Source organism: Schistocerca serialis, chromosome 12 (assembly GCF_023864345.2).
Source record: "Schistocerca serialis cubense isolate TAMUIC-IGC-003099 chromosome 12, iqSchSeri2.2, whole genome shotgun sequence".
Taxonomy (NCBI): Eukaryota; Metazoa; Arthropoda; class Insecta; order Orthoptera; family Acrididae; genus Schistocerca; species Schistocerca serialis.
The window spans coordinates 2,477,547-2,490,144 of NC_064649.1; the positions used below are offsets into that span (position 1 = coordinate 2,477,547).

The 12,598-nt window shown below is 42.4% G+C and overlaps 1 protein-coding gene across 1 annotated transcript in view; it reads left to right on the plus strand.

Moving 5' to 3' along the window:
* The window catches only part of LOC126428076 (protein disulfide-isomerase A5), a 139,998-nt gene extending 127,745 nt beyond the window's left edge, over positions 1-12,253 (plus strand). The window contains exon 10 of the mRNA XM_050089965.1: positions 5,232-12,253. Within this exon, the coding sequence (XP_049945922.1) occupies positions 5,232-5,485 (254 nt within the window). The 3' untranslated portion in view covers positions 5,486-12,253. The remainder of the gene's footprint in view (positions 1-5,231) is intronic.
* Positions 12,254-12,598: the final 345 nt, after the last annotated feature.

The window sequence follows — 12,598 nt, forward strand, 5'->3', positions numbered from 1 at the left end:
ACACAAAATGCAAATTCCTCTCAGCCATTCGTCACTGTAAATAACCAGTCAATACATGCCGACACTGTTTTCAAGTTCCTGGGTCTGTGGGTTCGAGATAACCTGAAATGGAATTCATGTACAGGAAAGGTAAATGCCAGGATTTGCACTGGCTGTTATACATTGAGTGTCTGAAAACATGTACTAGCCTGAAAACATTAACCAGTGCATACTACGCTTACATACAAGCCCACCTAAAATATGGTGTAATATTCTGAGGAAATTCTCCAACTGCTCTGAGCACATTCAGAATCCAGAAGAGAGCAATGAGGATTATTGCTGGGAGCAAACCCAGAGACTCCTGCAAACCCATCTCCAGAAAGTTGGAAATCCTTACACTGCCTTGCCTCTACATTCTTGAGACTCTAAAATTTTTCAGAAACAACATAGTGCCAACTGACCCCAGAGTCATAAAAAATAATGAAATACATGAACACAACACCAGGAAAAACGCAAACCTGCATGTTATACGTACAAACACTCAACTGTGTAAAAAGGGAGCTTTCCACACGGGCCTCCAACTGTTCAACAATCTTCCCACTAGTATTAAGTCCATCGAAGACAACATAAAATTTAGCAAAGCTGTGAAGTCATATTTGTTGTGTCATTGTTTTTACTCTGTAAATGAATACTTAGAACAGTAATCTTGCAGTTTGTGTTAAATTGAAAACATTTAGCAATATAATACATTAGGATACTATAGGCCTATGTTAATATATGTTAACAATGTTAAATGATATTTTCCGACATCTGCAACACACTGTGTACCATCAGATCACATGGAATAAATAAATAAATAAATAAATATTATTTAAGTGGCCTTTTCACTAAGTATTAGTGTCTTCTGTAGCTGAACTAGCGATTGTAATAAAGCAACAGAAATTTGCCCTTCATACATCTGAATCTCCAGGTACAACTACACTCTGAAAACCAGTGTGAAGTACATGGCAGGGGATATGCACCACATTAGTGGTTCTTCCTCCCCCCAACCAGATACCAAATATGGAAAGAATGACCAGTCAAGCACCTTTGTGCATGCTGTAGTTAGTGTGATCTTGTCTTCTGAGTCCCTATGGGAGCGATGTGTGTGAGGCGGAAGAATATCTCGAGATTCTGCATTTAATACAGGTACTGGAGTGTCTCCCTCTGAGTGTGTGCCGCTTTCGACATTTCTGTGATGTTCTCCCACGGTTCCAACAAACTTCTGGCCATTCTTGCTGCCCTTCTTTTTATCCAGGGTTAGCGTGAATGATTCACCGAGTTGAAAAGCACTGTTTATTTGCAAGTATGTGACGTACAAAGACAGGTGGTACGTGAAATGACAGATACAGAAACGAAGGCTCTGCTGCGTTCTACTAATGTTCAGTGCCAGCGACCTCCGTCAACTGGTACACGTCCGATCGGTAATCCGGTACCGTCTGTACATTCGGTAGCACGATTCTGTCGGTGTCTGTCACAGCGGCAGTGACGCACCTCTGCAGTTCTCGCAGTGTTGTCGGCGTCGGGGGGTACGTGAACTTTTTCATTGACGTAACCCCACGGGAAGAAATCGCGCGGCACGAGAGCTGGCGACCTCCGTGGCCATGGCAACGGAGGAACTGGCACGTCCTGTCTGGCGGTGTGGCAGTTCTCTGTCGAGAAAGGCTTAGACAGGTGTGCTCCAGTGAGATGGAGCCCCATTCTGTTGAAAGATGAAAATTGAGGAACCGGCAGTCAGTTGTGGTGACGACCACAACTGCAACATTGTCGTGTCGTGTCGTGTCGTGTACACAGAACCTGTCACTGCCTGCTTTGGCGAAGAAAAATAGGCTGTACACTTTTGTCTCAGATATTGCGCAGAAGAGATTCACTTTGTATTTCACAGTCTCACACGGTAACGGTTCACACTTCCCGACACGTACAGAGACAGCTCGCCACTGAATATCGTCGTCCCTACGTAGTTGTTATCGTCTTCTGTAACTTGCTGCATTCGGGTACAAAACTGCAGTCAGCAAGCGTAATCCTCTGGACTTAAGTATTGTTGTAGCAGTTGCAAACTGTAGGGTTCGAAATGCAAATGCCCCCGCAAAACATTTCAAAGTGTTTTCTGCAGAATGCCCCATTTACAGTCTGTACGTATTGTCGATTTTTGTGGGCCGTGCGAGCACTTCGTAATTTCCTCTGAGACGGCGGTCACTCCATTCTTTTCCTTTTTCACAGACAACTGGTATCGTGCAACTGGCAATACCGATGCAAAATGCTCTAGTGACTAGGTGCAGCTTTCCCGTATTTGCATACAAATGCGTGCCGATCGCTCTCAACCGACAAACACTTTGCATATTCCGACACACTAAACTCTTCTTCTCCGTTGCCACCATCTTGTAGGGTACAGTGACGAGCCTGTGTGTGAGCTGTGAGGCGGGCTTTTTAAAATGGTGAGTGTATCTATATTTTCGTGTATCACTCATCTTTCCACATTTTATACTTGTCAATAAACAGTGCTTTGAAACTCGATCATTTAGACTGAGCTTGTATATTCAGTGTCTCCTGTCGCTCCTATTCGGTACCGGTCTCTCACTCTCGAGCCGTACTTTCGTGTCCCAATGACGATTGAGTCCAAATCCGAAACTGTTGGCATTAGTGAAGTGACACACTTAGATTGTCAGCATGTTTATTACAGACACTGACATATATGCGGAACAGAACTGCTTTGTGGACAGTTTCTGCTGCTATTTGTACAGACGTCAAATGTTTCAGTGTATGCAAACATTATAAACCTTTCAAAAATGATAAATACTAAATAACAGATATCTGCTACTGATCAGATTTGAACTGACGACCTGCAGCACAGCAGCCAGTGACACTGCGTCTACTTCTACCTACGTGCCTAGCCTACTCTGCAAATCACAGTTAAGTGCCTGGCAGAGGGATTGTCAAACCACCTTCACAAAAATCCTCTTATTATTCCACTATCAAACAGTGCACAGAAAAAACAAACACCTATACCTTCCCGTGTGCGCTACGATTTCCTTAGTTCTATTACGACGATCGTTTCTTCCTACGTAGGTCGGCGTCGACAAACTATTTTTGCACTCGGAGGAGAAAGCTAACCCCCTACTCCACATTGCCTGCAGCACAGCTCGCAGCAGTATTCGGAGGGAAGGTTCACGACTGTTTTGTAACCGGTGTCCTTTGCGACAGACTTCATTCTTTCGGCATTCTACCAAAGGGACCGAGTCTGCCAACTGCGTTACCTACAGCTAAAACTGTGTGATCGTTCTATTCTGTACCCTCACAAATTGCTTTACACAGCCACTTGCACGAAGTCATCGAATTGACTTGTAACTCACTGATATTGTAGCCGTAAGTTGCTACATCTAAGTGCGTAATTTTACATTTCTGCACTTTTAAAGTAAGTTACCAGTCTTTGCACCACTTTTAAACCTTATCCAGATCTGATTGAGTACTTCTGCAGCACTTCTCAGATAATAGTTCGTTATTGATTATTATGTCACCTGCAAAAAGTCTGAGGTTACTGTGAGGGTACTTAAAAATGCAAGTTATAAATTATAAGGGCAGGCCAAGTAACTTACGTCGAATGCCTTGTTACACATCAAAGTGACACAGACATCTGACACTGTTTTTCAGTGTAGTCACCGAGTCTCTCTTAACATCGGTCAAACTTTCTGCCGGCCGTTTAGTTTCTCAGCTGCAGAATTCCACTCCTCGGTCACGAGAATGCCTCGTCTGTGGAAAATCTCTTCGGCCCGGCGTGTTCTTCCTCGGTACCCAGACTCGGTCCTCTGCAGTCGATGTCGACGGCCTCCCTTCCGGACTGGCATCGGCCCCCATCTGCGCGACCTCTGTCAAATTAGTGGCACCGTCGCACTACTTCTGGATGCAAAATTGCATTCGGTTGATACGCTGCCAGGATTTCACAGTGAATCTGCGTGCAATTTAGACGAGTTGCACTCGATAATTGTACTGTCCCGCATACTTCAACTCTGGAACACATTTTCAGTAGCTGTGCCATTCCGCCCTCCTGCTGTGACTCACTTGTTACCCACACTACGTCACAACCGTGTCTGCAGGAAACTCAGAACTAGTACTGCCTCCTGACAGTGCACCACGCTTGTCGCGCAGTGGTCTGAACGTGTGACTTACTTTCTGAAGTCCTCGCCTATTAGTACCGTCTGCCAGGTCGTCAATATACGACACGACCACCGAGGGTTACCCGAGTTTTGACTGCTCGGGCTTTCCTCGCGTACTAATTTTTGTCGGTCTCCTCGGGTTTACTGCCGGATCCTAAAATCGACATTCGGCGATCTGTCCGGCCGCCGTGGCCGAGTCCCACCGAAAACAAACTGCGGGCTGTCACCCCTGTAGGCCTCCGTGGCGTACGGGACGCGTACGTTGCCCTCCGCAGCTCCCACTGCCCAGACTAGTTCGGTGGCGCCGCCACTATTACGTCACCGGTGTCGACGGTGTATCGCCCTCGAAGATTGGAGAACGTCGTGTTTTGATGTGAGACGGGTTGGGGAACAGCCCAAACTCTGTAGCCTGACAAGTCTGCTTCTCGTAGTCTCCACTGTGCTCGAGCACAGCCTTCAAATGAGCCAGGTCCTGGATTGAAGAGCCAAACAACACAAATGATTCGTATTACGTGCTTTTAGTCTGAAAACTTCAGCTTTTTTTAATGATGCACTGCCGAGAATGGTATTACGGACTGAAAGTAAGTGAAGTGTGCTAGCTGTTTTATTTGCATCTCAGAATATCAGAACTGCAAATAAAGATTTATTTATGTGCACAAATAGTCCTGTAGAATGCTTCTCCCAGTTCAATTTATCGTGCAATTGCATCTCAGAATATCAGAACTGTAAATAAAGATTTATTTATGTGCAGGAATAGTCCTTTAGAATGCTTCTCCCAGTTCAATTTATCGTGCAATTTTGTGAGCGACATCTGACATTGAATTTTAAGGTAGTGATTAAATCTGAACTGTGGCCGGTTACTGCGGCCGAGTCACAAATTCGCATAAAATGGCAGTCACCGTTATCTTCCGTCGTTCCGTGTCTCGAACCCGGTCCAGTGGACGCACACTCTGCTTCCGTCGCCCTGAGGTCATTTTTACGCGTCAGGTGTCGCCTGTACCTCGGTGAGATTGGAGGTTTAGCTGCCGGGTGTGTCTGACCGCAACTTTCTCCTTCCCGCAGGGTGCGGGCACTGTCGCAGCATGAAGGCGGACTACGCACTGGCGGCAAAGCGCGCGCACGACGAGAAGCTGGGCGCGGCGGTGGCGGCGATCGACGCCTCGGCGGCGGCGACTGTGCGCGGCCGCTTCGACGTCCCGGGATTCCCTACGCTGAAGCTCTTCCGCTCGGGTTCCGTAATCGGGGACTACCGGGGTGCTAGAACCGCGGACGGGTTCGTGTCGTTCTTGAGGACCGCCGTACGTGACGAGCTCTGAACCGAAGGAGAAGGGAGAGGAAAGACCCGAGCTCCGCAGAGATTCCTCTCGTGCGGTGCCGACGTCTGTCTGTCGGAGGTGTATTTATTGGCGTTGTCACTAATTTATTTGCACAAATCGATCTGTAACGGTAGTCTCACTTAGGTATAATGGGACTGTTCCTCAGGTACGGAGCTCTCCACTCTGCCAATTTTGTCGGGTCGGAGTGTGAAGAGTGAGCTTTTGTTTCTCGATTTTAGGTGACGGGATTTGTAACAGTTGCACTCTGTATTATCTGTAACATTCTCCCACTTCTGTCTGCCCTTGTCGATGTGGTTGTAGATACTGAATGTCTCACTCTTAGGATTTCCTACTGCCACAAAGTATCACCGTCCTTCTCACTGTAGTAGATCTGACAATTTATTATTTTTATGTTTGAATTGCAAGCACAAGTTATTGATACCGTGTACATTTATTATTCTCCCATTGCGCCTTTCTGAGGATTACACAGCTGTCATCTGGTGGACCTGTTTCATTTAGTGAAGAACGGACAATTTGTATGTTTAGCTTTTATGCAATCTGAAACATCATCTTCCTGTCGTGAAAGGCTTCTTTTCCAGTTGTATTTACACTAGATACTCTTTCTATAAAGTATATTTATAGAATACGTCTGTTTGCGTGGCCATCTTCTGCAGCAGCTGTTAAAACCTGTCATATAGGTTATCTGTCTCGAGTTGACTGCAACCTAATTAAAAAGAATTACACCAGACGTGTTTCGCTTTCATTTATAATGCATCTTCCACTGTTATTGGTGTTTCTTCAATAATTGGGTTCCTTCCCTCCTTGCTAGCAGCGGTTGGTGTCGAAAGCCTTCATTTCGCATCTGCACTAAGAAGTTTTTGGCATTCTGCTGTATTTTCTGCACTACCTTGTTTACACTTCACTTTCATAAACTGCTTCTCATTCCGCACTGCCGATGTGGCGGTGAAATGTAAATAATGCAGCACAGGAAATACTGTAGAATGCCAAAACCTGCCAAGTGCAAATGTGAAATGAAGTCTTTCGACACCAACCGCTGCTTGCAAGGAGGGTAGGAGCAGAATGTTTAAAGAAACACCAATAACAATGGAAGGTGCTTTATAAATAATAGCAAAATGCATCTGAAGTAATTCTTTTTAATTAGATTACAGTCAGCTCGAGACGGATGACCTATTTATAGAGATTTTCATAGGAAGTGCACGCCGTGTGAATACGACTGGAAAAACAGCCTGTCACCGATTAAAGATGGGGCCACAGATAACTCAAAATTTACACATACAAATCATCCACATCTGATTGATGTAAATCCACCTGGTGGTGGCAGTGGCTGTCATCATCATCATCATCATCATCAGCCGGTTTACTTAATGCAGAATGTCACGACCTTATTTCTCGTGTAACTGTATCTTCGACTAGACGTCTTCTTCACTTGTTATTCTTCTTTGTGGTATTCTACCTTCAATATTGCCTTGCTATATGGTCTTTAAAAATTATTCGCTTTCTTCCTAAAATGTGTCCAAGGAGCATGAAGTAGCTTTAACTGGCACAGGAAGATACGTTTCTTGTGATGCTAAGTTCTTCTGTAGTGAAAGCATCAGTTTTCCTTTCTGTCTGCGGTATTCCTAACATCTTTCTCCGACACCACATCCTGTGGCACCTCGTTCTAGCCTCCGCACTCCACGTCTCGCAGCCGTACGAGAATGTGGGGAACACCGCCGACTCCACTGAGCGCTATCTTTTTCATTATATTGTTACAAATAATAGCTTAGTTATCTGGCCAGTGTGAAAAACTTTGGTTGGACAGTTATTTGCAAATGCCATTCGTATCAGAATTGCTAAGTTACTTTATGAGCTGTTTTGTACTTCTCTCAACTTCTATAATGAATTCTATTATTTTCTTACTGCATGCACTACTGTGAATGTTTGTTCCAGAAATCAAAAAGTGTCGGTCTTTCATAACTCACCTAACTTTACAATTTTTATATTTCTGAATACGGTTCTTGTTCTCCAAATGTACTGAAAAAAAGTATTTTCACTAAAATAGTATTTCTTCTTTGAGAGAAATCTGTGTTCAGCCAGAAGTAGTAATCTGTAGAGCACCAAGTGGATTGCAAAATGCTTGCCTTTACACTCGACCAGTAAAGAACGTCATTTTCAGTGCTAACCGTGAAGAATTATGGGTTCCTCGAGATATTCGACTTCGGATTATATTACACCTGTGGTTAGAGATAGTCACATATTAGATGTCAGGCACTATGGGGACACACAATGTCTCTAAGCCTGTGACAATCTCTCTGCGAACCCACAAAGTTATTGAGCATTTTATGGGCATTCTGGCTTCTTGTTTATTAATTGCTGTATTATATATTTACAGAATGCAGTTCAGTAGAAAATATACGCATCACGTTTTCTTCCTGTAAAGGCACAGCATTTTAAATTAGCAAGTGTCGACCAGGCAGAATCTTCAACATAAGATAGGATACCTATGTCCTGCCTTTCCCCTACGCACATAACAAAACTGTGCTATAGGAAGTGTGTACGTTGTTCAAATGAAACATCAGAAGTTGTTTTGTGTGCTCTGTATAAGCTGAGAGTGGATCTGCAATCAGCAGTGACATTAACAGTGCTGTATGTGTTAAGAGTATTGTTTTGGTATGTAATTTACATTTTACTTTTTAGTAGAACGTTGGTGCTACCTTTTCTGTATTGCTGATTAATTACATTATTATTCACTCTGTGCTAAAGGATAAGCATCTGAGTATTAATTAGCACGTGCATTATTGTATTTGTTATACTCGCTTCTGTTGTTGTAGTGAAACACTGCAAGTTTGCATAATTTATATGTAGGCCTACACAAGGAGTTTGCTACGTATATATTGTTGCCGAGCTTTCTCTTGGAACAGTTTTTCATTGTTTCTGGGGAGAGGACGTAATTTTCAAGGTTGCATACATAAGTAGATAAATTTAGTATGAAAATGGAATGTTTTCATATCTTTTTGTGAGTCAAATATTTCTCAGTATTTAAGAGAAGTTTGCAGCATATCACTTAAATGTGCCTAAAATCTGAATGTAATGAGTATTCAGATAACTTACGGGATCTTTCACGAGTGTGAAAGATGTTCTTCAGCTGCATTTTCATTCGTTATTTGAATATGTCTAAAATTGTGTAAGCACACTGCACCTGCTTTGAAAATGCGCAAAAAGTTATTTATAATCTTTTGAGTTATTTTAATAGTTAAATTTGTACTTTCACAATCTACATCCACACGGACACTCTGCTAATCGCACTCGAGTGCCCGGCAGAGGGTTCATCGAACCACCTTCGAGATAATTCTCTATTATTCCAATCTCGAATAGCACACGGAAAAAACGAACACCGGTATCTTTCTGTGTGAACTCTGGTTTCCCTTAGTTTATGACGATGATCTTTTATCCCTGTGTAGGCCGTATTTTCGCACAGTTACCGGATATCTTTCATTTTTTGTAGAGCTTCAAGTTATTTCTCAAATTTACTTTCGAGCCTCTAATGTCGAAGTTACTTCGATGTGATAATGGGTAAGGAGCTAAGTGCTCGTGTCGTGTTTGGCATTGATCGGGGCAGTGGAAACACTGTCAGGAAATAAAAACAGTGTCAGAGGTGAGACTGAGTGTTGTGAATGTAATTAGGGACTATATTTTTAAGTTTTTCCATTATAAGGGACCACAGTCACATAGAACGTTTTGAAAGAAACTTCTGCTATTTGATTGTAAATTACTATTAATTTATTTCACATAATCACGATTTTGGCCTTATAGCCTTTCTCGAGTGTAAGTTTAAACGTCACAAAATGTCCAACTCGGTCTTATAAACCGGTCGCATCGCTCGTATCCCGTAATACGATGACGCGACTGTGTGGCCAGAGATAAGCTGTTTCGATGGTGACGTGTCATTTAGGTGTCTCGGACATTTTGCGACATATCAGCTTCCCCTCTAGCACGGCTATAAAGCTGAAATCGTGATGTGTGAAATAAATTAATAGTAATTTACAGCCAAATAGTGGAAATTTCTTTCAAAAAAATATTTGTGAATGCAGGGCACTTTTGGAAAGAAAATAGGTATTGTGAAATTATTGAGTGATAGCATAATAAACGACCCGTAAGGGCTGTTTAGGAAACTGAGACTAAATATGAATACTATTACAAATGATCAGGTTACCTTCCATTCGGAAAGCTGTCGCACTCGACGACTGTTATATTGACTTGTAAATTGTAGATCGCAACTATCAGTCGTCCTTTTTAAATTTGATTGTGCAGATCTAGATTTTGGCTAGAAGCTAACCATTCTCGATGCACTATTATTTTTGCTTAGTGCACGTAATGCCTGTCGGTCGGGCTTCGTCCACAGTTACAAATCAGACTGATGCCAGGTCAGAGTATTTGACCTCAGTACGTGCCGTTCCTCTGGAGAAAGAGCGTGTCGATTCCAACGAGACAGACCTGGTACGGACTGAAATACAGTCATTAATGTGAAATTCTGAAAGCAGAACGAGAGTGCGTGGTGACTGAGCAATCTGCTTTGTACTTGGGAAAAGTGGGTGTGCTGCTTGAGGTTGTGAGTCATTTCTCTGTCTCGAGTTTCACGAATGCTGAGGTGAGGTGTTTTTTGACACAGGTAATAAATGTCGGTGTCCCATCTCTAATGAGCTTTAAATTGATGGCACAGCTGTACCTTCCTCCTTCAGTTTCCTCAGCATAACAGTACGCCCCTCCCCCTCCATTTTCCATTGGAGCTAATGTGTCTTCATATAAATCCTGTATCAGACAATGTCTGTCAGTAAATACTGTAGCGTGCAAAACACCGAGCGACTGCTTCGTGGTTGTCTTTTCTGAAGTGGAACACAACATGATATACACTAAGCAATATAAAAACCCCGTACGATATTCATTTATTGCTACACAAATTTATGTGACATTTAGTACAAATCTGACTCGTATAAGATACTCTCAGTATTCTTGTTGTGTAGAACTAGAATAACAGCTCACCTTTAGGTGGCAGTTTCAGTCGTCACCGACTGTCAACACACTGCGAGACGTGTAAGTGCCAGCGTTCCCGGTCGCTCCTGTCGGAACGTCACCGACCCGGCAAATTTCTCTGTAGTCTCCCGACACTGAAAGTCCGTTCCGTGCAAAAGTAAAATTACAGACGATGTCAGAGTTATTCCCGATGTCGGCCACCAGTCTGATAAGTGTAGAAGATATTTTATATCAAATCGAACATATTTGTAACACTGTGTTCGGCAACAGTCGATTTTTCTGAATCGGGAATTTTAATGCGACATCGATGCTCAGACACTGTACAGGTCGAATGGCCATTACAGTTCCTACAAATCTCGTTCGTTTTAAATATTTTTTAAGTGTGCTGCACGAATTTAAATGTCTGTATGGTTATAACTAATTTTTGAATAAGGAAATAGTTTGTTCTCGGTAAGCTCAGACAAATAGATCCAAAAATTTGCTGCAGCATTATGTAAAATTATGCAAAATTCCCAAACCTAGATTATTTATGTAACTATTTAGCAAATGGTTAATTGATTCTTATGTGAACAATCGTATTAGTTAACTGTGTTTGTGCAGTAGGCAGACACTCTGTGCTCACGTGAACCACTAGAATGACCTTTGCTTCAGCTAGTCATGTGCCAGTTGCAGGTGTTGAGTTTTGCTAACCTGCCTGATTTGTCCCCCTCTGTTTCACTGATAATTATGACATAAACAAAACTGTAGCAGCCACATTCGCTCAATTTGTAAGTAACTTCTAAAACTAATTGTGTTGCTGTATCATTTGTAGCAACACCATACAGTTTATATGCAAAACTCGGCAGGTTGTTGTAGTTTGAATTCTCCCTCTAATCGTTTTCAAAATTTTAGCTAATGTCACTGTATTAACTACACTGTTTAATTCTGGATTCAAACTGCTCTGTTGTCGATCTCACGTTCTGTCACGTACGTAATTCAGTATCGGAATCTCTTCTGTTCGGCTGGCGTGCTGCAGCTCGTCTCGTCTCCTCGTACTGTAAAGCGGTCCGAATGCTTCTCACTTGATCTGTACAATATAGAGTGTGAAAGTTTTAAGAGGACTGACGTCATTTTTGACGTGAGATGTGATTTTGATAGTAGTGTGTATAAAGTTAGATTAAAGCTGTCATATATTTTTCTAAAAGGAACTATCAAAATGTTATGAAACTAAACTGTTTTTATATTGTGTGCTACTGACATACATATATATGTGTACACGTATTGTAAGAACTAAATGGCAAAATCAGGGTAATTTTTGACGTATACTTTATGTGAGCTGTCTGTGTGAGGTGTCTGTGCTGTCACTGACAGAACTTTATATTCTTGTAGTAAGCTTACTGTCAGCTTCTTCATGTGTGTCTATTATTTCGTACTGTGGATGTAAATGAAACAAAAATTACATTGCTGTAGCCTTTGATAAGCACAGATTGTGTGTCATTGTTCAATGTTCAGTGTCTGTAACCTTGTCAGTGTGTTTTGATAAATAATATATCTATTTACAGACCTGTATTTTGTTTTTTACGAGTTCCGATAGCCGCACATTGCGGACGGGTCGGTGTTCGGACCCGTCCGTCCCGACCGTCCCGAGGGACGGGACGGCGGCGCCTCCACTACACGGTGGGATCTCATTTTCTAAATGTGTACCAGATTTTGTGTCTTATTAAATACTTGGTGGAAAAATAAATGAATAAACAAAGATTTTGAGCTTTCAGATTTTCTCTTGACACCCCCTCTGCTTTGCTCGAGTGTGTTCTAGATTCTGAAAGATACTGATTTCCGTTAAAGTACAGGTTGTCTTTTATAATATTTTTTGCATCCAGTTTCTTCACTGGCTCTGTCTGACCCCGTAGCATTCTGGAAATATTCTTCGTGTAATTCCTAACTTGGAAGTAAATGAATCAGCTTGCTGACATATTTTGCATTTTTCTACTGAATAATATCTTACAGAATAATTTTTTGGGGTAACTCGTCACTCGGAAAGAATGCACCAATTGCACAGAAGCGAGCAGTAAGAATGATGTGTGGTGTTCACACCCACAGACA